The sequence below is a fragment of the Pararge aegeria genome, chromosome 22, assembly GCF_905163445.1.
Source record: "Pararge aegeria chromosome 22, ilParAegt1.1, whole genome shotgun sequence".
Classification (NCBI taxonomy): Eukaryota; Metazoa; Arthropoda; class Insecta; order Lepidoptera; family Nymphalidae; genus Pararge; species Pararge aegeria.
The window spans coordinates 3,437,428-3,463,566 of record NC_053201.1 but is presented as its reverse complement, the minus strand read 5'-3'; the positions used below and the strand labels follow the sequence as shown (position 1 = coordinate 3,463,566).

At 36.0% G+C, this 26,139-nt stretch overlaps 3 protein-coding genes across 4 annotated transcripts; 1 reads left to right on the top strand and 2 right to left on the bottom strand.

Moving 5' to 3' along the window:
- Positions 1-2,024: 2,024 nt before the first annotated feature.
- On the bottom strand, positions 2,025-15,488 carry LOC120633812 (general transcription factor IIH subunit 1). Its single transcript, XM_039904170.1, has 11 exons — positions 15,092-15,488; positions 13,472-13,673; positions 12,491-12,627; positions 10,330-10,531; positions 9,886-9,991; positions 7,899-8,024; positions 7,315-7,572; positions 6,238-6,336; positions 5,497-5,623; positions 4,826-5,016; positions 2,025-4,447 (listed from the first exon to the last, which is right to left on the bottom strand). Exons 1-11 carry the CDS (start codon positions 15,243-15,245, stop codon positions 4,325-4,327), a joined length of 1,725 nt encoding a protein of 574 aa, XP_039760104.1. The 5' UTR covers positions 15,246-15,488; the 3' UTR covers positions 2,025-4,324.
- A 790-nt stretch (positions 15,489-16,278) lies between these two features.
- Positions 16,279-20,983, top strand: LOC120633912 (transcription initiation factor TFIID subunit 3). 2 transcript variants are annotated; one of them, XM_039904312.1, is made up of 2 exons: positions 16,279-16,496; positions 16,651-20,983. In XM_039904312.1, the coding sequence occupies exon 2, from the start codon at positions 16,667-16,669 to the stop codon at positions 20,261-20,263; it is 3,597 nt and encodes a 1,198-aa protein (XP_039760246.1). In that variant the 5' UTR covers positions 16,279-16,496; positions 16,651-16,666; the 3' UTR covers positions 20,264-20,983. The 2 variants fall into 2 exon arrangements, with proteins under 2 accessions (XP_039760246.1, XP_039760247.1); XM_039904313.1 differs by having other exon boundaries at positions 16,279-16,561.
- Positions 20,984-21,576: 593 nt separating this feature from the next.
- LOC120633913 (AFG3-like protein 2) lies at positions 21,577-25,874 on the bottom strand. Its single transcript, XM_039904314.1, has 3 exons — positions 24,289-25,874; positions 22,548-23,399; positions 21,577-22,183 (listed from the first exon to the last, which is right to left on the bottom strand). The coding sequence occupies exons 1-3, from the start codon at positions 25,739-25,741 to the stop codon at positions 22,170-22,172; spliced, it is 2,319 nt and encodes a 772-aa protein (XP_039760248.1). The 5' UTR covers positions 25,742-25,874; the 3' UTR covers positions 21,577-22,169.
- Between the last annotated feature and the right edge of the window lie 265 nt (positions 25,875-26,139).

The following is a 26,139-nucleotide window of genomic DNA, read 5'->3' as shown; positions in this document are numbered from 1 at the left end:
CTTCATTATTATACACAGAGAATAACTCACCGGAGCGTTATTTAAATGGGGCGCGGTAGTGATAATGTGACGTCACTCGTACCCGTACATAAAACTTTATTATTTCACTGCGTCTAGTGTCGCAATGTGCTATCACCAAAAATTAATTATTATTACTATAATTAATGATTATTGTCGATAAATTATTGCATTCCGTTTTTGTTTCACTTATTTCTTAAAAGGAACGTAAGTGAATAGTTGACCAGTATCTTTCTTTTTGTTTAAATAAAAAAATAATTATTTAGAGAAGGTACTTAATTAAATTTTTACACACGATCCCTCCAAAATATTTAAAAGAAAAATTTATAAAAATTAATTTTGACAGAGAAATCAGTACATAAACATTTTAAAAAATACATCATACCCCACGAGCACCGAAATTAAAAACCGAGACGCGGGGAAACTGTCTACTCATACAATAGGTATTAAAAAACAATAATATTATGGTATTACATATTTAAATCTGCCTTACGCCTCGGTGTTCAATCACACCTACTGATCAGAGAGCCACTGTATCATGTTTCAAAATGTTTTGCAATAATGTGCACACCTTTTTTTTGTATTATTTTAAATGGTATTAAAAAATATTACAATGTTAAAAATATAATTATTAATTAAATTAAAATTATGCTAGAAAATTATACAAACGTAAACAGTCATTTGGTTTTTCTGAAATGCCTTCCTTCTTTATTATCTATGGTCCGCGCCAAACTTCTAGTGCTATCAGAGAAAGTAAAACGTGGGATTCAAAATGGCGGACATAATCTTGCCTCTCAGTAGAACAAAACCTTCTAATAAATTTATTTTTTATCACTTACATTTAAAATATTGTTTATTGTAGGTAAGTATTTCTTAGTTTATTTCCAAACAATAGTGTTTGTCATTTAGACATTACATCGTCTGTCATATTTATATAAACCTCTAGTAACTCTTAATTTCATATTAAAGTTTTGAAAACTTCAAAGAAAACAGCGTAGAAAATTGTTTTAGGTATTACTATATTTGATTATAATTTAATAAGAATGCCGCCTTAAAGGTACAAAAAACCTATTTTAAAATGCACCCTTTAATAACGGATATAATGTGACCTATTAAGCGAAACTAAAAATTTTGACTTACTGGCAATAAATATATTATTTAGATTCCCCTGTCGAATTTTAATAATTATTGTTCTTTTTGGGTAGAAGAATTATTGAACAAATATTATAACTACTTCTGATAACTAAAAACTTGTGAGAAGTAAACTTTTCTATACAAAATTGTATCCTCTATTTTGCGTCCGAGCACCTGTGCTATTCGGTTTGACTAGGCGATCTTTTCAACATTTTTTTCGTTCGTTAACAAAAGCTTAGTATAAAGGTAGTCGTTTTTCTAATCAATGAGTAATCCACCCTAAAATATATATCGTATTATACTTTCTACGATTAATTTGTTTTTTGCTGCATACATTAATATATAAGGTGCCCTTAAATTGTAAGAAGCGTTTCAGTCGGGGGTTGAAGTTTGGCGCGGCCTGGGTCCCGATACAAATCATAGCACCGTATCAACCACAATTTGTTTCATCAGAATTATTTGTGACGTCAAAATCAGTTACATCAGCATCATTTGTAACGCCAGCATCAAACTGACAACATGACAGGCATATCGATTTTCATGTCACATAAAATCGGGGCCCCAGTATTCTACTTAATTAAACTTTGTATTAAATTTACTTTAAGTTCTATACAATACAAAAAGGTTATGTACAATATTTTTTTTTAATTTTTTCTTTTTTAGTTAATTTTTCAAGCGATAATTATCAGTTTCATAATGCGTAATTCCGTCCCTTTATTATTCGAGTAAGAATTTTCAATAGTATAAAGGTTTTAAATCAAATTTGTTTTACATATAGGAAATAGTAGTTTTCTTCTATTTATATAAGTATTGGACACATTCATACAATAATGACTATAAATAATATTAATGAAAATTACATACAATATATAAAGGATTAGTCAGATCTAGATTTTAGACCCGATAGATGAAATAAAGTAGGATAATAATAAAATCCCTGTATAAAAATAGGATATGCATATGTTTGTTTTACAATAATATGTATTTAATATATTTTGTTGTATTATAACCATGAGCCATACGTCTATGCAGGAATTTTCTTCCCCATCTGGTACTATAATATAGATTTACTACTAAAAATTTCAACAAAGAAAATAAAATTGAGCATGCGCTTTTTATTGAATTTCTGTCATTTTTTTATATGTAAAACATATCCGATTTATACCCTAATTTCCATAAACATTTCTAATCATAATCTTTCGCTATTAAACAATTTATTATTGAGATTTTAACTTTTTGTTAATATAACAATGCAATTATTGGTAATTAATTCGGTCTATTACGCTAGAATAGTTTAGGAATATTGCAGTCGAATAAATTATTTTTTTAATACATTGAATTCATTAACCTCTTAGCGCTATATCATTTTCGCATCAAAGTCAATAATTAACTTTGCAAACTTGTATCATAATGTACATTTTCAATACATTTTCTTCTGAACGTCAAAACTTTAATGAGTGTTAAAGAAAGATAACGCAAAAAAACCTTGATTAATTCTTATTGACAATAGAAAAACCGGCCCTTAAAGTTCACTTTTGTCTTTTACGAAAAAATATTACCAAACAATACGGCTATTAAGTCTATGGGATAATATTTTTCGGATGGCTTTGACTTAAAAATTTATTGACAAATGTAGTTACATACAAGTGTGCATTGATAAATAGAGTCTAGGCGCAATTGCAACTTGGGCAGTGACCTTAAATACAAAATGACCACACATGCAAGATTAATAGCTATTCAACTTTATTTATTTAACACTACATTTATATTTTTAGTACAATACGTTGATTATAAAAATAATCACAGTCGAATAGTAGTAGTGAACTAGTAAGACAGTACAAATCGATGAGAATGTTGGTTAATCACTAATTGTTATAACTTGGCCTGCACAAAGTCCTAACTTGGCGTAGGCCGTAGTTATTTTAACGTCCACTTAAGCTTATCAACTTTACCTATAATATTATCACTGAATTAACTAGCTATTACGACACAAAAGATATTTAGTTAAAGGCCGTTTTATAGTCAATTTAAGAATGATATAAGCCTTAACCATTAATTTTATGTACGATGTTGTAATTAGGAGACTGCTGAAACTTGGCTTGCCTTTTTGCCTCAGCAAATACTTTGCGCAGGCCATATCGGATTTTTAAAAAATATGCCATTATCATGTAAGTATTTAGTTTTGAGGACCTTCGATAAAAGTCTTTACAGAGCTTAAACGTGGCGCATGTATTACAGTGATAGTGCCTGTTTATACGTTGAATTTCGCGGTATTTTTGTATATTGTCGATTTAAAAGTTTAGAATCAATTTCATTAATTTATTACACACAGACATTTAGTTAGTTATACCTCAACTTGGTATGATGCAACAGTGCACACTTGGCGCAAGCCGTATAACTAATAGTGTCAATTTAAGGGCTCAGTAAAAACTTTAACCGCTATTTTATCACTGAATTTATTTAAATTGATAGTCATTGTTTTCATTATAAATATTAAATTGACAAATGTTTAGTACAGCGACGCTAATGTGCGCAAGAACAACGTTGTAATTATATATGTACTTGGCCAGTCTTTTTTGCGCCTCATCGAAGATATTTTCGATTCAAGATCAATTTTAATCGGTGTTTTATCACCGGCTCACATTTTTACTTAATGGCTTGTCAAAGCTAACATTTTAATGGATAAATTATTATCAATGTTCTTAGTACACCAACGCTATAGTTAAGATATTATACTGTACTTAGGCATATACTACTTTTACCTGCATTTGTTGCCACAGAGCATACTTGGGACAAGCCTTATCCATAACAGCGTCAATTCTCGTTCTGTATCAACTTGAATCGGTATTTTATCACTTCATTCATTCAAATTACTATTAATGGTTCGAAATAATGTTTTTAGTCACCACTTCAGGCTTCACGTTCGGTCAGGCTACATATGCATTATGATTTAAAAGTTAGTCATATATTACCTTCACTTGGTGTGCCTTTGTTGTAACAGCGCAAACTTGGCACAAGCCTTATAGATAACAGCGTCAATTCGCGTTCAATATTAACTTGAATAGGTAATTTTATCACTGTATTCACTAAAATTGCTAATCATTGTTCGCAATATAAAGTTATTAGTACACCAACGCTACATATGCGGTATGATGTTGTAGTTAGGCGTGTACTACCTCAACTTGGCCTGTCTTTGCTGCCACATCGCATACTTGGCGCAGGCCGCATCGATCATTTGGTTCATATGTTTCGTTAGCGAAGACGCTAGCGGTGTTAGTTCACGTAGCATCTTATCCTGCAAAAGATATATTTTTAATTCATGAATTCATAATTTAAATACTTTTATTAATTAAACAGTTTACACAGGAATAAAAGGATATCCTCAGTCTATTAAAGTAGTGGGTACTAGGAAAAGCCCTTCGCTAATCGGAAAGTGAGAGAGACAGAGATAAAAGGCCGTATTAATAAACCGACGCAGAGCTAGTAACGACAACCTCTGTGGCGCAGTGCTGAGCGCTGTAGTTTTATAAATGGGTGGACCAGGGTTCGATTCTATCCGAATTTACAATTTCTGATTTTTTCTGTGTCTGGCTGACTTGTTTGTCTCGGTGTGTCTGTGACTAGTTTAGCGTTTCGGTACGATATCGGGTAGTAATAATAAAAAACAACTCACTTCAAAAGGTCGTAATTTGACATTCCTAAACCTAAGCAAAGCCTCGTAGAACTTTTCCGCTCTCGCAGGGGTGTCTTCGGACTCAGCGGCGGCGCCGGGTTGTGGGAAACACCGCCATAACTCCCTCAGCAATTCCCCCCCGGATAGGTAAATGCGGTGTAACTCGTTTTTCACGTCCGTTGGTATTAATTCTAGTAAACAATGATCCGTTTTTAGATTCATGTTGGAATTTAAATCACTACTACGATTATCAAGCTGTGACAATTTGTAAGCCTGAAAGACATGCACGCATGCACGCGCGCATTAACGCTCGCTCGTACGCACGCACGTAAGAACGCACGCATGCCCGAAACAACTTGAAGAAACCTGCATGTCTGAGCTTTCTTAATAATGTTAAGAACCTACCTATCAAAAGTTGTCTAAATTAATGTTCAAACAATGTAACTGATAAGATTGCAAAGTATTACATTTTACTTGTAAATGTAATACTTTTTCAAGAAAAATTTAATTAATATCAATGTAAACTAATTGTCCATAAAGTATCACGTGTTATGTGAAATTTTACTAACAAAAAGGCCCTAGTAAGTTAATAGGGCTATAAATAAAAATTTAAACCATTCATTGTATCATTCATTAATTTGAATGCGAACTAATTAGTCTAAAAGACTCACGAGCCATACACGAGGCGTGGTGTTGCCTCATAAGAGCGCCTCCGGGACTCAATTCACCCAAAGCACCCACGGCCGCTGAAGCACTCACCCTAAACGGCCTTTGACACTGTTGGCCGCTGGACCATGCCTAGAAGTGACATAAAGTTTGATATTAAGACATATTACACTATAACTACCCAGACTATGACATATCAAACTGTGACATGTCAAACTTTGTGACATATCGAACTGTGGCTTGTCAAACTTTGTGACATATCAAACTATGACATGTCTCACAAAGTAACATAACAACTAAAACAATGTGACATAACAAATAATAGTGTATCAAACTATATCTATGCTATGTATCTATGCTATGTATCTATGTAATGTAACTATCTTCTCTAAAACGTGTAAGTATGATAAGATTTGATAACTAGGTGACATTTAAAGTAGGTCTAAATAAATTGATTTGACTCGAACCACATTTATTATGAGTTGTTACAAACACATTATGTTATATTAGTTGATAAAACACATTATATGTTATTAGGTGTTTCAACACATTATGTTTTATTAGTTGTTACAACACTATTGGTATATTAGCTGATAAAACACATTATATGTTATTAGTTGACACAGCACATTGTTTGTTAATTGATACAACACATTGTTTTATTAGTTGATACAACACATTATGTTTTATGAGTCGGCATTTGTTTATGATCCTAGGGTAGTCTGTATATACATTTTTGTACTTACTTGACATATGGACGCTAAAGCCGACAATGGCGGTGGATTGTTAGTGCTTGTGCATGCCTGGCTGACTTGGGAGGATGGGCCTAATAAATACCTTTCTACCTGTTGAAAGGACAGAACTATAAAACACGGTAAATTAGAAAATAAACTCAGTGGAGGCTGGAGGAGGAAACAGTCAAAAACTCACATTGAAGCTTTTATCTACTATGCTTTAAAAATCCTATCCTTTTAATAAGGTTGCCTGGCAGAGATCGCTACTAAGCCATAAGGCCGCCTTTAGTACTTACTACTTATATACTGCTTCTGTCAGTGTTTTATTTTATTCTTCTTCTGGTTTTTTTCATCTTGCAGTGTATATTATCAAAATTAAGCTTAATTTGCTATACTCCGCGAAAAGCAGGAGAATCTGTGTGGTGTAATTTATAATTTCTTCAATCCTTATACTCCACACCAAACAGATCTTCGGCAATATATCCTCTACGCACGTTTCGCTCCGAAACCGGAGCATCCTCAGGAGATGTTGACTTTACAATGAATAATTGTTAACAATTGAATGAAGAAATCATAAATTACACCACACAGATTCTCCTGCTTTTCGCGGAGTATAGCAAATTAAGCTTAATTTTGATAATATATCATGGATTTCCGCAAAGTAACGCCTGCTTCTATCCAACTTGCAGTGTGTAAATACAGAGTATAAATAAATAAATCCTCTATAAAAGGTTCTGAAAAGGTTAGCGTATTGCCAACATTAAAACACCCAATTTCATAAATAACGGATGATATAAATTTCATTATAACACTCGTTTGTATTTTTTTCATACCTTCTGCGCAAAGGGTTTCTCACAGACAGCGTTTTCAAAAACAATAGCTATTCAAGTTTTGACAGCACACCGCGCGACATTGAACAGTACATAAACTACTATTAAAATTATCTATATAATCAGATAGTGCCGTGTGGTGACGGCAGAACAGAATACAGATGTCACCACCCGACTTCCTGCGGGTTTCTTACGAGTATAACGGGGAACGGGGTCCACTTTTCTACTTCTGCCACCTGTAAATTATAATATTTTTTACCTTTGATAACTTCAACTCCTGGGCATCTTCGCCAATGTTAACACTATCTAGATCCTCGTAATGTAACTTTTCTAATATCCTCTTCTTCTTATCGACCGGCTCGGATGGATCTTTCTCTTGTGCCGCTCTCTTCTCTACGCCGTTTGTCTCTTTCACGCCGTTCTCGACAACTTTGTTATTGTTATTCGATGTTTTGCTATTGCTATTACTACTGCTATTGGTGCTATTGGTTGCCTTCTGATGACTAGCTTTGAGTACCTGGAAAAATAAAAAAAACATGAAAATATTGTAAAGAGGATGTTTCCCGTTTTTGTTATGGTTTTCTTTTTTCACAAATCCCATGAAAACCGTTTGGTTTTCTCGAATCAAAATTATTAAATAGCTCTATGCCAAAAATCCACCTATTACAAATAACCACTGTGCCAGCGTGGTGGACTACGGCCTTAACCGCTCTCATTGTGGGAGGAGACCCGTGCTTTTTTCTTAAAAAATTTTAATAGTTTTTTTTTTTAAGAATTAAAACAAAAAAAAAATATATTGTTTACAAAATAAGGAAAGTAAGGAAAAATTGCCTTTATAGTTACCATTATTGAGTGTTGGTTAAACCGCTTGATCATACTGCGGTGTATGGATGTGCCGTCTTTTTCCTTCTCACCGGCATCGTCGTCTGGCAAGAAAGGGACGGACTCCGTGAATTGGGGTAAATCGACCTGTAAATACAAAGGGGTTTTTTTTTAAATTTCCAACGGGCGAGGCTCTAATTCCCGGTTTCAATAACGACGACGAAGGCTATGCCTAAATAAGTAGCGCTTAATCTAAGGAGATTCCTAAGCATACTTTAAACGTTCATCAATAGTTATAATTAAATATACTATGCAAAAGAAGATGCATCCTGTCCAGAGTGTGGTGAGGTGGAAACCAGTTTTCATTTCATAGCTGAGTGCTGGTAAGATGGGAACTACAAGGTAAGGAGAGTATAAGTGTAGAAGACCTGGCAAACCTCTCTATAGGGGATATTGTGAGGTTCACAAAAGAGACTGGTAGGTTTCAGGGAGGGATGCTGCTGGGACACCAGTAAACCTGTGTCTCAAACATGGACAATGGCAGGCGTTCCCTCACTAAGTATATATGTCAATACACACACCGCCATCTAGCCCCAAAGTAAGCGTAGCTTGTGTTATGGGTACTGATGAATATTTTTACAAATAATATACATAAATGCTTATAAAATACAGTTAGACACCCAGGCACTAGAAAACATTCATTTTCATCACACAAATATTTTCCAGTTGTGGGAATCGGACTCAGAAAGCAGGGTCGCCGCCAACTGCGCCAACCGGCTGTCTAAAAGTTTCAACTGAAACCAATTTTCAGTCTTAGTTATTGATACAAATTTTGGCATATTTTAATAAATTACATTAATGATTACTTTCGTTTATATTTAATATTATTTAGACATCCAAAAAATTGCAAAAATACAAATTCAAAATTTCTTTATTCATTTAGGCCTATCACAGGCAATTATGAAGATTTCATAGATTAATTTTTTACATAATTGTAAGGGGATTGTTGCGGCGCGTCGGCGTTTTATGCCGAACCAACGCCAAGGGAACGTGTCCCACTGGGTGACGAGGCGCGAAATAAGACAGGTATAAGAACCCTGCCTTATGTTCTGTGACAGAGTTGGAGCTCTGTCTCGTGCGCTGGTCGGCGCCCGTCTGCTGCGCACTCCGGTCGTGAGTTCCACCGTGTTCAGGTAGTCGTAGCCCGTGGTGGGGGTAGCGACACCATTCTTGAGGTTTCAGGGTATTCTTCGCAATAAAAGACGAGATGTTTCTTGTTTCAATGCTCCGGGACGACTCACTGGCATTCCGCCAGAGTGGTCTATTTATATTAATTTCTCGGTCGAGAACTCTTGGTGAGCTATCGAGCGTGAAAGTACTCGACCGCCAATGGAGACTCTTTATTTAATAATATTTCTTATTCAGTCTAACTATATTACTAAATAATCGTCTAGTTAACATCTAAATAAAATCTATTCTACCTAAATATCTTAAATGTTAACTGCTTATAATAATTATTCTACTACTTATATTAATTATTCTAAACTAAAGTAAAAGCTAGTCGCCGACAGGGATGGTGATAACTTCGTTCGCTTACTTAAACCTAAAGCTACGAGGGTTCGAAACGCGCCCTGGTCTAAGAAGAGCCCACAACAAACTTAGCCGGGTATTTTTTTTGTGATCACCATCTCACAGTAAATTTATATTAAGCTATGAAGCTAGAGCAAATATTGAAATATTTACCTGATCAGCAAGCAATCTATGTTTCGGATCCTTCACAAGGAACCTCTGAATCAAATTTTTTTTGTTATCACCATCTCACAGTAAATTAATATTAAGCTATGAAGTTAGAGCAATACACAACCAAAAAAAGGAAAGTCGTAATCGAGAAATGCACGAAGCAGCCACGCAGTATTTTAGGTCGCGTTTTAATCCGCGACGTTCTGTGATCGACTCCGATCATTAGCGCTCTTAAGACCGAACATACGTTCTAAGCAATGTCACTCACCGTGAGATCCAGTGTAGTATGCCGCATAGCCGAGGCGATCGCATGGTCGTCTTGTTTGGCGCACTCTCCGAACAGATCCTTGCTCGACGACGAAGCTATGCGGTCTCTGCGGAAAAAAAAAAAAAATTATCCTGCTCGTTTTAAACCGTTAAAGCCAAAGTCAAATAGTCCTCGATGCATGGTACATTCTTGCACTTTATTACTATCAGCTAATTTTCCGTGAATACTTCGTGGGTACTAAGATGACTGATGAATATATTTTATGAATAATATACATAAATACTTATAATACACAGATAAACATTGATTCACTGAAAAACATTCATGTTTTACAAGAATTTTTCCAGTTGTTGCAATCGAACCCACGGCCTTGGACTCAGGAAGCAGGGTCGCTGCCCACTGCGCCACTCGGCCGTCCAATATTAGCAAGGATGTAGTATGTACCTGTGAAAGTAATGCGACTGAAAGAACTTGGTCCAAAACTCAGCCTCCGTCATCTTATTGGGCACATAGTCGACATGTTTCTTTCTGACTGCTGGGTATGTTTTGAATATGGCGTCTATGATATCCTGCGTCAGGTTGTATTTCAGTCCGTTGCAGCCATCAGTCTGAGGCTGGATGTCAGCTAGGAATGCTCCGGACACACCTAAAAAATAAATATTGAAAAAAAAAAGTTTTAAATCAAGAATAGGTAATGATAAATAAATAAATAAGCTATGGCAATACCATCCCACAATGTCATCTAGCTCGAAAGTAAGAGAAGCTTGTATATAGTGTATGAATATTTTTATGAATAATATTCATAAATATATTATTAGTGGTGGAGTATAGTCAGTGGCGGTACTACCATAGAAGCCGAAAAGCCCGGCTTGGGTTACAATAAATCTCCTATAATAATTCATACTTGATAGTAATGAGGAAATAAAAAAGTATGAACTTTGACTCAATAGTGTATTACAATGCGCGATTTCCGAACGCAGCGGTACAGAAATTCCCGAACGCAGCAAACTTCCGAGTGGCGGCGATGGAATGACAAAATATCAAGGTCGCGCACGAAGACCTCTCGCTTTGTCCCACTCACTCTCGTTGGCTTGCATGGGGCTTATTTTTTACTGCTTTCACCTTTAGAAATGTTAGTGTTTTTAGCAGAGACAATCTAAATTATGTAATAATTTATATGGACATAAAAAGCAACATTACAGGTTGAAGTTCGTCAGGATGTCAAATTTGAACAACTTCACACTTCTCCGATAGTGTTGTGATTCATAGTTTGAAGTTTTTTAGTGTTTGCTTGAATTCGAAAAAGTGCATTTCATTGTTTTTTTTTTTTTCATTATTAATTAAAGTAAATTTTATTAACAATGAGTTCTAATTGTGTGGAAATTGTTTCTTGTGGCGGCGTCAGGTGTGTGCAAACGTTAATTGGTGAACAAAAGGTAAATTATTTAACTTTTTTGGAAAAAAAACAGCTAATAACATCACCGAAACTTTTTAAAACTAATAAAAATCGTTAGAGGCAATTTAATAGATCGTTAAACAATACTAGTTGGGTTGTTTGATGCTCCCATTCGAATAAATTATATTGTCGGTATTGCATATTTTTTTCTAATGAAAAGAACGTTTGGAACGCGGCTGGTTACAAGGATTGAAATAACTTTTCAGGTGCTATAAAAAGACACCAGATTTACACATAAACATTTGAGTGCTGTTATTTATTTTTTTATTTTCAGCAAACAGCGCATAGATACTTCTTTATCCCACCAATTATCAATTGAAATTTCCAATCATAATTCGTGTTTTGACCATAATCGTAGTGATTTTCAAAGATTATTTGATATTGTTTGTCATTTGGCATAGCAAGAACTACCTTTTAGAGGTCATGACGAGTCCAATAGTTCATTAAATAAAGGAAATATCGTAGAACTTGTATTGTTACTTTCAAAATAGGATCTTATTTTAGAAAAACATATGCAAAATCAACTTAGCGGGAAAACCGAGCCGAGTTATTTATCTAATAAAATTCAAAATGATATTATTCATTCCGTAGCTGATGTAATTAAGTCTCGCGTCGATTTTAAATTAATTTGACATCACTTGTTTCGGTTATTATCGATGTAACTCCCGATGTTAGCAACAGAGAACTCTGTTAATGTGTCTGAAAGTCGTACGTCGGACACACTTTAATATATTTTTAGGGCTTGCCCATCTTTAAAACCCTAGGAACGCCACTGAGTATAGTCTACCTGGGCTATGAAAATTCATTCAGAACACACTGATCAAAATAACTACAAATTAAACTCTTTTTGCATTCAATAGGATTCTTAAGGAAGATCAGAGGATATTTCACACGCTAAAGAATCGGACCTCGAGAATTGTAGAATGAAAATTTGTATTGGCCTACACTAATGATAACCCCTTCTTATGGTCGGAGGAGACCGGTGCCCGTAGTGGCCCGGCAATGGGTTTATATGATGACGATGATGATATACCATTGTGTCACATACTTGATATAAAGCTTAAATTTCAATGCTTGGGTTGAGTTGGTGTTAGCCTGATAAGGTGTGCGTAGTCCATTAAAATGGTAAGTGCAAAAATAAAATCTTACCAGCCTCTTGTTTCATACTAGTGGATTCTGTGTAGTGTTTCAAAGTGGGCGTATTCCAATATTCCTCACTATTTATCACCTTTGATATCACCAAGTCTTCATATAAATGCTTTAGAGTAGGATGTAGAGATAGTAATCTATAATAAAGAAATAAATTGTTTGAGACCTGGTTTATTAGGTTACAAAATGGTCAAGTTATTAAATACAGAATATCCTAAAAAAATATTCGTAACTTCCAAGGAATGCTGATTAGTGCGGCAAAATGTATTGGTAGGGAACTAAAGATAGTGTTGATAATTTTTTTTGTTTTTTTTATTCCATGGTTCATTTTTTTTAATTCCTGGTGGCAGGTGATGATGCAGTCTAAGATGGTAGCGGGCTAACCTGTTAGGGAGTATGGTAGTCATACCCCCCCTATGGGACATCGCACCGTAACACTAAATCGCTTAGCGGCAGGTCTTTGTCGGTAGGGTGTTAACGGCCACGGCCAAAGCTTCCCACCAGACCAGTGTTAACGTGACACTGGGAATTGAAGCTCTGCTCAAGATGAAGAAAAGGGAATCCTGATATGATATAACAAGCCAATTGTCGGCGCGACCAATCCCAGTCTTTACGGAGGAAATAAACTTTATTTAAATACAGAAAAGTGTGCTGTTGAATTTAAATTTAACATATGTTAAAAAAAGAACATATATTATTTTTAAATGTTATATCATCAAATTTTAATGTATATTTTCAAATATGTAGTTATTTTAGTAAAACTATCCCACAAAAGTTGTGGAACAACTTTTATACTACCTACCACTTTCCTTTTTAAAGTTTGTATATACATGATTATTATTATTACAATATAATTGTATTTATTTTGAGTTTGTAATTAAACATTATAGAAAAACATAGATACACTTCAGTCATTTAAAGTACATATTTTCTACACTGTGTTTGTTTTTGATTAGATTATATTATATAAAGCAGTCATACTTGGATTTCATTTCTAATTCCCCATCAATCTGTCTCTTAAACTTAGGGAGTAGATTCTGCAGTAACATCTTAACTTGGTCCCTGTCCTTCGCTTGGGCCTCTGGGCCCCCAGAGTTAACAAACTGGAACGTGGAGCATGTTCCATCGTGTAATACTACTTGCAGCTGCACCTTAGGTTTACCAGCTGGTGAAATTTTTTGTGCTGTAAATATTTTAAAAAAATTAGTCATTTCATTTCCAGCCATTGCTTCTTAGACAAATTATTTAAATCTATATACAGTAACACATCTTGCTGTGGCTAGATCTGCAATAAGCCCTATTTTACAATGTGTTAGTAAAGCTAACAGCTTACTGTGATGTTTGGCAAGGCAGGGAGTGCAGCATGAGCAGTAGAGGTGAGTGTTGAGATAGATTAAATTCAAAAATTCTGTATTAATATCACCTGCTTTATTGTGAGGTTATAACCAATTTGTTAACTCAAAACTAAAGCTACGAGATTACTAAACACACCCTGGTCTGAAAAGAGCCTACATCATACAACTTATACCTAAAACCGAGTTGCAAGTCTATCTATCCAATTCCACAATGTGCAGCACAATCTCAGCAGGATTTATAATTGGGTAAGAATTCACTTTCATTTTATGTTATGCAGGCAACATGGCAGCTGAGATGAAATCATCTGGCTTAACATGGATCATGCTTCAACATTCTTTTCAAAAAGGAATATAAGTACTTATGAAACGTCAAGTCTGTCTGTGGAAGGCAGATTCTACCCAGAAGAAGCCGGCAAAAACTCAACAGATGCTCTTTCCCAATATCAACAATTTACATTTTACATTTTAAAATTCCTTTTTCTTTACATTTTACATTTTAAAATTCATTTTTCTATCTTGTGAGAGATGAAAGCGGAGCCGGATGCTTCCAAGCAACCTTGTCATTAAGAAATTTATCAATTGTATACCTATTACCTTACTGTAATAAATGTGTTTTAACACATTCTTTAATCTTATGCATTGGTAGGTCCAAAATTACCTAAGGAATCATATTATTAAAGCATATACTCAATCCCACAAATGACTTCTGTACCTTTACCAGATGATATGCAGATGTCACTAATTTATGACCATTTCTTGTAAGTCAACTGTTTATATCCACATTTTATTTATGTAGACTAATATGTTTTCTTACAAATACTATATTGTTATAAATATATTGTGAGGCTACCGTTATACCATACTTAGAGGAAGTCTATTTTTATTGTCTACCTGACAGTGCATATTGCATCAGGTCTTAAATGACAGATAGTAATAATAATAGTAAGAGTAATAGAGTAAGGTTGTTATAGAAAAAAAGAGTATGCAAACCTAAACTGCACCAGAAGAACTAGTTGTTAGGTAGACTGATGTTAATATAAAATGTTTGTGCAAGTGCAAGCTGATACACTCGTTTTTTTCTGTTTTAATAATAATAATATTGGCAGGTTTTTATTCCGACAAGTTTCTCCCATGCATATAATTTTTTCTTTATTTGAAAGATAGTTCCTTCTCATATTTTGTTTTATTTCTTACTTTTTGTGATGTTTATCATAAGATTATAATTATGAATTTGTGTACAACTTACTTTTAATATCAGCGTACTTGTGAGAAACAGCAACTGTATCCCGATTTTCCAACATCCATGCAAGTCTTTGGTTCATCACATACAAAGTTCCATCACCCTTCTTGTACCTAACGTGTCCCACACTCAAGAGTACGTCCTCTGATGATGTAGTCATTTTAAATTGATGAAAATCAACAGTCAGTGGTCGCACCACTACAAAACTTTTTAGTAGGCCTATTAGGCACTATGAGACCAAATTCCTAAGTCCTTGCAAATCAACCATCTGCACTCAAGTGTGACTTTTCGTGGAGTATTTAGTTAAATAGCTAAGCTTAACATGTTTAGACACTTCGCAACGCGTATAAATGATTAAATTATTTACAAAATTTGCATTCACAAAAAGCACATCGCCAACCATTTGCGGTTTGTATTTGACATGGAATGTCAATTTCAATATTTGCGATTTGAAAACATAAACTAATGAGTTTTAACAGATAAAATTACAAACACAGAGTTCTTTCTACATTTATTTATGACGTAATTGTTTTGGATCAGGCTAGAGGAGTGTTGTAGTCGAATGGATTGAAAATGTTATGTTAGAATTAATATTAGAGCTGTAGCTGGTTTCATTTTATTTATTTATTAGCTTCAGAGCCAAGAAACACAGTAGCAACTATGCCTATTAAACTTACATTAATACTAAAACTAAAAATTACTAGTACTACTACTACTTAATAAACTAAAAATACTTCGAATTATACATACGAGTAAATAAACTTTTTTGAAGATAAAAATATGCTCTGCCTTGTCTTGTGACAAAACAACAGCAAGTAGAGCAGGTGCTCAAATATAATAGTCCATGTGAGAATTACATAAACCCTGAGCTTAAACCAGTAGCATGTAAAAACAGTGCATCCTCACAGTTTGTGAAGTCAAAGAGTATTTAAACACTACGCAGTACTTGACTACTCTGACTTTCACTGTAAATTTTGACATCACGTCAGCTGTATTAATTTTGATGTGTAGTATAGAATAATAGATAATTATTTAATAATACTAATTATAATTGTAATGGTTGTAAGTGGAAAGAATATTAAAATAATAGGTACTGTAATATGACAAGATCACTCTAATTAGGTCAAATCACTGAACGCATCCGTAATTGACCGCCATTTTCTTTATTATTACCTTGCAACACCAAACATTGACACAACCAAAATGCAATCATGGCGCACGGGGTTCTGTGTTTGTAGAATGCTGAGAAGTTTTTACGTAAACACTTCGTTAATTTGCATTGTAATCATTAAATGTGCTATAATAAATTGTCCGTAAATTCCGAAGATCATAGCGAAGCATACATGTGTGTTCAAATCTCGAGGTTTCCACCTATTTGCGATACCGTCTCTGTACTACAAGACACTTGCAGGTATGAAAACCATGAGATATGCTGTTTTAGCTCTCCTATCTTATATAGAGCTATCGAGTTGAAAGGTGAACCTGTTTGTTGTGGTCAGCAAATTCCACATACGTTATTTGACTGATGTTTTGTCGTATTTATACATTATACTCGTTTGTTCCAGATAACTTGGTGTCATAATGTCAGAGGCGTACGCCCGTGAGATACTACGGAGGAATGTTGCGCAAATATGCCAAACTATAGGATGGAACGGTATAAACTCAACGCCGCTCGACATTTTAGTACATGTTTTGGAAAAGTACATCTGTACACTTGGCACACAAGCTAACAGATACTCTGAACAATTTAATAGGACTGAACCAAATTTACATGACTTAGGATTAGTGTTTCGTGATTTACACATACAACTTCCAGAACTAGCGGAGTACACACGCTGCGTGCCACCTGTACCTCCACCCGTTAAAACTGAAAAGTTTCCCAAATCGAAAGAATCTAATTTGAATTTCCTTAAACCTGGCAGTCATGAGGTTGTTACAAGACCAATGCATGTGCATGAGCACTTACCACCCATGTATCCTGAGAAAGAAAGGGATACCCCAGCAGTTGCTGGAACTGTTGAAATCCGTCAAAATGGTATTGATAGCATTGAAAGTAACCCTAGCTGTACAAGTCCTGAAATATCAGTCACAGATAGTCCAGAAAAAGCTAAAGACTTATTTAAAAGGCCAATTGATCCAGTGGCATTACAAAATAGCAAACGGCCAAGGTTACGGCTGGATGAAGAAGAAAGAACTAGAGAAATCAGTAGTGTTATGATGACAATGTCAGGCTTCCTGTCACCAGCACGGGAAGGCAAATTGCCTGAAGCGAGACCTCCAACAATAATATCGGACAGACATGAAAAACATAAAGCAAATTTGCATCATTCAAACTCAATCAAATTACCATTGTTAGATAAAAGTGATAAAAAATCTAAGAAAAATAAATTATTAAATGGCAAGATTATGAAAAGTAAAAGAAAAGATAAGAGTCATAAAGGTGAAAGTAGCAAATCTAGGGATAGTAATAAATTGGACAGGTATCCTCCAGGATATCCAATAAAGAATAAAGATATACATCCAACCCATCATAATCATGTAACAATGCCTGCGCCGAGGATGATGCCCCCTTCAAAGCCACCGGCACCCACACCTTCTCCAATGTTGCCGTCATCTGCTGTGCCTGCAGTGCTAGTGCCAGTACAAGTGCCAGTACAAGTGCCAGTACAAGTGCCAGTGCAAGTGCCCGTGCAAGTGCCAGTACCGGAACCTCTGAGGCCTGTTATTAAGCAGGAACCTATAGATCCTCCGCCGACAATAAGTAGACCACCACCTAAACTTCCAGAAGATGCAATTCCTGTGCCTAGGAAAATACCAATTTCAAAGTCACCACTAGTGTCAAACTCTTTACCTGTAAATAAGCAACCAACATCCACAAATTCCCTTATTCCAGAAGTAGAAATTAAAAAAGAGGTGGTTGAAGAAGAAGAGAAACTGGCTTCCCAACCAGATAGATCAAAAAGTAATATATTTAAAAGAATATCGAACAAATCTAAAGAAGACAAAATCACTCCAGAGGTTGTACCTGAAAAAATGCATACACAGTCTGTCGCTATGATCTCAAGGATACAAAATTCTGCACACAATTCTGCACATGAATCAAAAAGTGATAACATTAGAGTTAAAAGTGTTGAATCTATTATGAACAATAACAATAGTCCTGTAGATTTGTCCAGAGAAATAGATATTAGATCTCATGAAGTTATTAATATAGATGATGATTCTTTTGATATGCACCCTATGCCACAGTTTAGAACTTTAAATCCAGAACCCCGTCCACCAGGTGGTCTATCAATAAATAAATCTCTGCAGTTCCCATTCTCCAAAGACATGGCTGGTGTAAGTCCTAAAACAAAGAAGGAAAAGAAACATAAAGAGAAAAAGGATAAAGCATTAAAGATAGAAGCAAAACTGAAGAAACAGCACCAGCAGTTACAATCTTTCCAAATGGTTCAAATGGCTGAGAAGAAAAAAATGAAACTGGGTAATGATAAGCCATCAAAACCAAATAGGTCAAAGAATGAAGTAAAGCTATCACAAATGCCTCCAGGTTTTCCCTTCTTCCACACCATGCCTCCAGGTAGAGGGATGATGTCTGGACCTGGTTTGATACCAAGTGACCTATTTGCTAACTTAGCTAACAATCCAGCACTTAGGGGTATACATCCTCCAAACTTACTTACTAATCCATTTGCATTAGGATCAGCAGGAGTTGGACTTATACAGCCGCCAAGCTTCCTACCAGGTGGTCTAGGACCAGGAATTCCCAACCATCTCATGCAAATGGGCAACTTTCCTCATACATCCCGATCGTCATCTGTAAAAATTCCGCAAATGCTCCGTCGCCCTAGTTTGGAGGTAATACCCGTCGACAATGAGGAGCAAAGAATAATGCATAAGTCACCCATGATACCACGTGAAAAGGACCGTCATGATAAGCACAAACCTCCTACCATTCCAAATATTCTACAGAAACAAAAGTTGAAACATAAAGATCATAAAGCTAACTTGTATAAAATGCCCCCTGTACAGCCTGATATCACTATTGAGTTAAATCCTCCAAAACTGGAACAAGTCCGGCAAGAGCCGCCGAGAGAACCACCACCTCCCGTGCGATTACCATCCCCGAAAAAAGAAGAGCCCGTACCAATCCCGGAACCGGCACCTATTCCTAAACCCGAACCAGAAAGGGTTGTTATTATGGATGTTCCGCAAGAAAAAGAACTAGATAATTTGGAAAGGAAAAAGGACAAATCCCATAAAAAAGAAAAGCGTGACAAAGACGGTTTAAAAATCAAAAAGAAAAAAGACAAGAAGGACAAAAATAAAGATAAAACAGAAAAGAAAAAAGATAAAGAAGAACGTCACGAGCTTAAAGATAAAATCAAAAAGGAAAAGAAAGAGAAAAAGAAAGAAAAGGCCACAGATGGTTTGGTACCCAAGCTGACCCTTAAATTAAGTTCCTCCAACTCGAATTCCCCGATGCCCCCTAGTTCGCCCGATATATTCAAATTAAATATAAGGCCAGTTGTTAAAAAGGAGGACGATGATGCTTCTTCGATAAAAGACGAGCCCACGTCGCGAGAACACAGTCGCTCGCCAGAATTGGCGCAAATTTCAGCCTTGGTAACGAGACCGCCCAAACAAAAGCATTCAAAGCATAATCACATAGCGGATGGGGAGGCGCAGTTATCGTCGCCTCCTAGTTCTCCTTCGCCGCAAAGGAAAAATCGTCCTCCATCGAGTCATTCGAAGTTAAAGAAAATATTGTTCAAGCCTATGTCGAAAAAGTCTCAAGAAGATGATTTGGAAGACGAGTCGGTTGCGTTTTCAGAAGAACCCGTGCCTACCGCGGCCCCGGCGCCAACGCCGGTGGCAGTCGACAAACCTAGTGGGCCCTTGCCGACACCGTATTACGTAGACGAGCATGGGAACAAGATCTGGGTGTGCCCCGCGTGTGGTCGGCCAGACAACGGCTCGCCTATGATCGGTTGCGACGGGTGCGACGGTTGGTACCATTGGGTGTGCGTAGGGATAACGGAGGAACCCGGCGCGACGGAAGATTGGTTCTGCAAGTCGTGTTTAGCCAAGCGTGCGGCAATGGTTTTAGCCGGTGTCCCCTCCGGCAAAAAACGCGGCCGCAAACCAAAAGGGGAAAAAATAAGAGACTGTCATTGACTGTCGGACTTTTCGTTGTTGCTGAGATTAGTTTTAATTTAACCGTTCGATAGAAGTGAGTGAATGGATTGCTACCTACTTGTTAATGAATTATTGTTGATATCATGCGGAAAAGTTGTCACCATTTATAATGTTATATCATAGGCTAGACGTAAGTATAGATAATGATTGAATATTGACATAAAATGTTGAACATAAAAAAATAGTATAGGTACATGTAATAATTACCATAATTTTAATGATTTTTTTGTTAAATTTCTTATTTTCTCGTTCGCTCGGTTAGATCAAGTTTTAATGTGAATGCGGGCGTGTTGTACACTTGCTGCGTGTAAACATAGAGGTTTTAATATAAGATTCTTTTTATATTGTACAAAAAACTGAATTTACTTAAGAAATTGGTGATGTAAAAAGTAATGTAGTGAATATTTAAATAAACAGAAAGAAGGCTGGATGTAAGTATATTCAGCAATATTTGAATATTTTCATATTATAATTTTAATATAACTCTGTTTTTAATTATTTTTTTGTTGAAATTGTTCCTTCTTATCTATGTACAGGGCTAGCACAATCTCGCATTACTCTCCCGCTCTGTGAATTATTAACAATTATAAACTGGCGCGAAGGTGCTCGTCCTAAGTAACACATTCATACATGGAGGGGAGGGATATGTGTAAATTTTGATTTCAGCCAGTGGCCAATTAAACATATTGGTACTATAAATTGTAGTAAATTATTTAAAATCCTGTCTTAAATTATTTCAAGGAAGAAAAAACACTAACTCTAAAGAATTCATTTATTTTTGTAAAACAAGCTTAAAAAACATTGAGGATCATGCACCATTTTATAAATCTTAAAATGATTTAAAAAAATATAATTCAACTAGTTTTTTCATACAATCGCCGTTATTGACGCAGAGAGCAAGTGCAGCAATAACTGCCGCACGTGACGTCATAGGGCGCAAAAGTCGTCAGACTTCAGTTCAGTTTGAGAAACATTCAGAAACCGCGTCAACAGAGTTATAAAGGGTTTTCTTATTATTTATTACACATAGATAAATTATATCGTTCTCGTAGAACCTGTAGATATAGAAAACAATGAGTTTTATAATGTATTATTTTAGAACGCATTATTCCTTACCTACTGTCCAGTTTTTATTTGCGTTTCTAAACTATAAGACCAAATGATACGGTATGCCTACCTACCATAACTATTCATTGAGAAACTCGATCAAAATCTGTTTAGTTAAGATACGTCGGCCTATGACATCACACCTCTGCGGTCGCCACCCTGCCCGACGATTCTAGACTTAGCAACTTTGGCAGAATTATTTTCTAAAAACAACAACCGATGGAAAGCTGCAATCGTATTTATTTTAATTTTCTATGGTTATTTCTTCTAATCTATTCTATTTTAATTATTTTTAAATAGAAGTATGGTTTCTGTTGACATGTGCATGATCCTCAGTAGACATAATAAATTTGATGCAACATGTAGTTGTATAATGTTAAGCAGGAATTAGGAACCAATTCTGAATAAATTCTTTTATTAACTTTCGTACTTTGCTTTTTATTTACATCTTTTCAACAAAATAAAAAATCTATCGCGAAACGCTCTAACCAATGATGCGTCTGTAACATTTAATACACAAAACATTTTATAGTTTACCTAAACTTTGTTTATTATGAAGCATCTCAAATATATATTACAAATGTGTTCAGTTTACTGCACTAATGATAAAAAAATAAATGCAGTTTGAAACTTCTGATCGAACAAAGTATTTGAATATTGTTTCGCAAGGATAAATGACCGAAAGTAACGGGTACCGCCGTCGCACCGCGTCCCTCGCACTCGTTCAAGGGGTCGCTATTTCACCGAATTAATGGTAATTCTCTAAAACATCCGGTTCCTATATTTTTTGTTCTGAAAAGAAAAAAAAAGTTACCGTGCTAGCGCTCGACAGCATACACACCTGATAGAAATTGATTATGCAAACTAAATCGAAGCTCGCTTGCCTAGAGAATGCTTATTTGTTCAGGAACCATTTTAGTGGAAGACAGTTGCGTTAAGTGTTTGAAACAAGGAAGTTGAACCACTTCCTACGAATCCGTTGGATATCAACTAATTAATATATAGTTTTAAATATTACCCTATTCCGCCACTACTTTAAAGTTCCTAACAAAAGCAAAAAAATATCCTTTTTTGTCTTAAATGTAATCTATTTATTTCACATAAACTGACTATAAACTCAACAATCTAATTATTAAAATATAAGTGGCTTATTTACTGGGAGTTGCGGCTGATGGTATACTTTCAGACTTTGGGGTGGTTTGCTTTTCCCTGTTCCAGTCTTTGAGTCCTTCTGGAAGTGTAGTGTCCTCTTCTAAGGAACCTGTTCCTTCAACAAATTCCTCATAAGTGCTCTTCTCTGGGAAAGGTCGGGGCCCTAAAAGCTCGATCATGTCATCTCTACTCAGTATTTCTTGTTTCAGAAGCCTCTCTGCCACTTTTTCAATGTTTTCTTTCTGTTTCGTTAGCAAATCCGTGGTATGTTTGTGCGCGCTATTGATTAATTCTCTGACTTCGGAGTCGATTAATTCCGCGGTTTTCTCTGAATACGGTTTATCTATAACCATTTCTCCGGGCTGTGGCATTTCGAAGGACACATTGCCAACTTTCGCGTTCATGCCGTAATGCACAATTTGGGCGTAGGCGCTTTGGGTTATCTTTTTCAAGTCATCTTGAGCGCCCGTCGTGATTCTGCCGAAAAAAAGCTCTTCGCTCACGCGTCCCCCTAAAGTCATACACATTCTATCGAATAGCTGTTCCTTGCTATACAAATACTGTTCTTTTGGTAAGTATTGGGCGTAACCAAGGCCTTTTCCTCTTGGTATGATTGAGACTTTTAACAATGGATCTGCGTGTTGCAAAAACCATCCGGCTACAGCGTGACCTGCTTCGTGATAAGCCACGATCTTTCTCTCGTCGGGTTGGAGAACATTCGATTTCTTCTCCATGCCAGCCACTACTCTTTCGATGGCCTGTTCGAAGTTTTTCATGGTAATATCCGTGAGCAGTTCTCTCGCGGCGATTAGGGCAGCTTCATTACATACGTTGGCTATGTCCGCACCAGTGAAACCTGAAGAAAAAAGGAATCCGATTAAGAACATCATTAGTCTATCTCTCTCACTGCTGCTCACTCGCCTCGTTTATAAGAGGTATTCATAGGTCAGCAACTTCACGATACTACAGCGGCAGTTGGCGGTTTTTATCGATTCATGTCACATTTTATCGATCCGAAACAGATAGTTTGTTAGTGCTTTGAAGAAAGTGGAAACCCTACTAAGCATGGGTAAGAAATTCATATGCCTATAAGGATACAAGCTTTTAATAGAAATATCAGAAGCACAATGAAATGTCCTATTTACATACGATTAGTACAACTGGTCAAACATACTAGTATTATCTCGTGCCGCGTACTTTATATCCTACCTGAAAAGACTGACGTAGATATTTTTATTTCCGGATACAAATATGGACAAATTTTTGGGCAACAGCTATTAAATTTAAGGTAGGGGCACAGCACAGCTCACTGTGATATTGATCTTTAATCTGTGCTGTCCACTTTTCTGGGACTTTTGTAGTCAAATTATCAATGATCCAGTGCTCATTGATATTTCATAAAGAAGCTACAGACTTCCTCAGCATGCCAAAAATATGAACAATGATTTATTATTATAAAATGTTTTGTGGCGTTTCTAACTGGTGTTCCACGTCAAAAATGGAAAATAGAAACAACACTAGACAAAATGTTCTTGTTGTTCTTGTCACTTTATTATTATAACATGGTTTGTGGCATTCCTAACTGGTGTTCCACATCAAAAAAGTAAAATAGAAACAACACTAGACTAATTGTTCTTGTCTCAAATGGAAATTCAGGTGAGTTTAGCCATCAATTATGTACCAAAAGAGAACTTCACTCATGATAGTTTAAATTCTAAAATAGATTACCTAGCTGCTTTACATACCTGGGGTTAATGCAGCCATTTTACGCGCCAAATTGTCTTTAACTAATGTAGTTTTAAGAGGTGCCAGATGAACTTTGAATATAGATGCTCTGCCTTTAATGTCTGGAGCAGGCACGAAGATCTGCCTATCAAATCTCCCAGGACGAAGTAACGCCTTATCCAAAATATCCACTCTATTTGTTGCTGCTAAGACCACAACATTTGTTGTTGTATTAAAGCCATCCATCTCTACGAGAAGCTGGTTTAGAGTGTTTTCCTGTTCGGAATGACCTCCAAAACTACGTCCACCTCTCTTTCTACCAACTGCATCTATTTCATCAATGAAAAGGATGCATGGTGCATGTTTTCGGGCCATAGAAAACATGTCTCTAACTCTCGATGGACCAACTCCAACAAACATTTCGAGAAATTCAGAACCTGATACTGTTAGAAATGGGACATTAGCCTCGCCAGCAGTTGCTTTCGCTAGCAAGGTTTTACCAGTACCGGGTGGTCCGGTTAGTAAAGCTCCTTTGGGTATTTTTGCACCCAAATCAATATACTGTTGCGGGTTTTTCAGGAAGTTTACAAACTCCATAATCTCAATTTTGGCTTCCTCACAGCCTGCAACATCTTGGAATTTAACACCAATGTCCGTTGGGTTTATCAACTTTGCCGTAGATTCCATTACTCCACCAAAGAGACCTCCACCTTTACGACCTCCTCTGCCCATCATATCAGCAGAACGCCTCATCATGTAGATTAGGAACCCAATAATTAATAATGTTGGAAGCATACCAGTCAAGCTAGCAGCTTCTACCTCTGTTTTATAAATAACAGGGAGAAAATTCGGTGGGTCTACATTCATTTCAATCTGTGCATTTTCTAGATTTCTCTCAAAAGAATCAACACTACCAATAGCAAACCAAATGATTTTATTTTCAAAGGAACTTGGCTGTAATCTAACTCTGACCCATTTTTTGTTTATGACTTCTAGTTTTTCCACTGCTCCTTTATTTAAATACAGATTTACAAAGTCCCTCCAGCTTATCTCTCTGTATCTAAGCTCGAAATATGCTATCGAAGCTATTAAGGTTACTACACCCATTGCGCCGAACATCATCCATTTTTCTCTGTCCTGGCCCTCGTAGCCACCACGGCCTGGGCCTCTACCGCCTCCTGGGGTGTTAGAAAACATATTAATATTCCATTTATCCTGTGACGAGCTTGATTTCGGTGGAGGCGGCGAACTTTTCGACGGCGAGGGTGATGCATCTTTCTCGGGCTTTTTCTCCTGTTTCTGACTAGTACCTGGCTGGAAATACTTCTCGAACCCCTTAGGCGGCTTCTTGCAGAACTCGTACCACTGGTTCAATACAGTATCTAAAGCTGGTACTCCTATCGGTTGAAGTTTATGTCCATTGAAGTTTAGTTTCAACAGTTGTGACTGCGTTAATCTAAGGCCCTTCCACATACTGTTTTATGGTCTATTTTATTTACAATTTTCGTGCGAATCGCGTATTTCACAATAAAATTGCTTATTATGTCACAAAATATATTCGAGAACTACACAAGTCTTCCCAAAAACATGGTTAAAAATAATCTGTATTCTGTCAATTTTGATAATCATACTTCATAGTAGAATAGTGTTGCCCTCGGTTTCATAACTATTTCACAATATTATTTATTCCAAGGAAACTGGAGTTCGATTAGTTAGAAAAATACGTGAATCAAAGCTAACCTCGTATTAAAACTTGAGTACTTAGCGGTAAACTAATTTTTAAAATAGTTAAATCCTCCAGTAAAAGGTTAAAATAAGTAGAAAACTAAAAATTACTTTTTCCAAATTAGTTGATCATGTTAATCTATTAG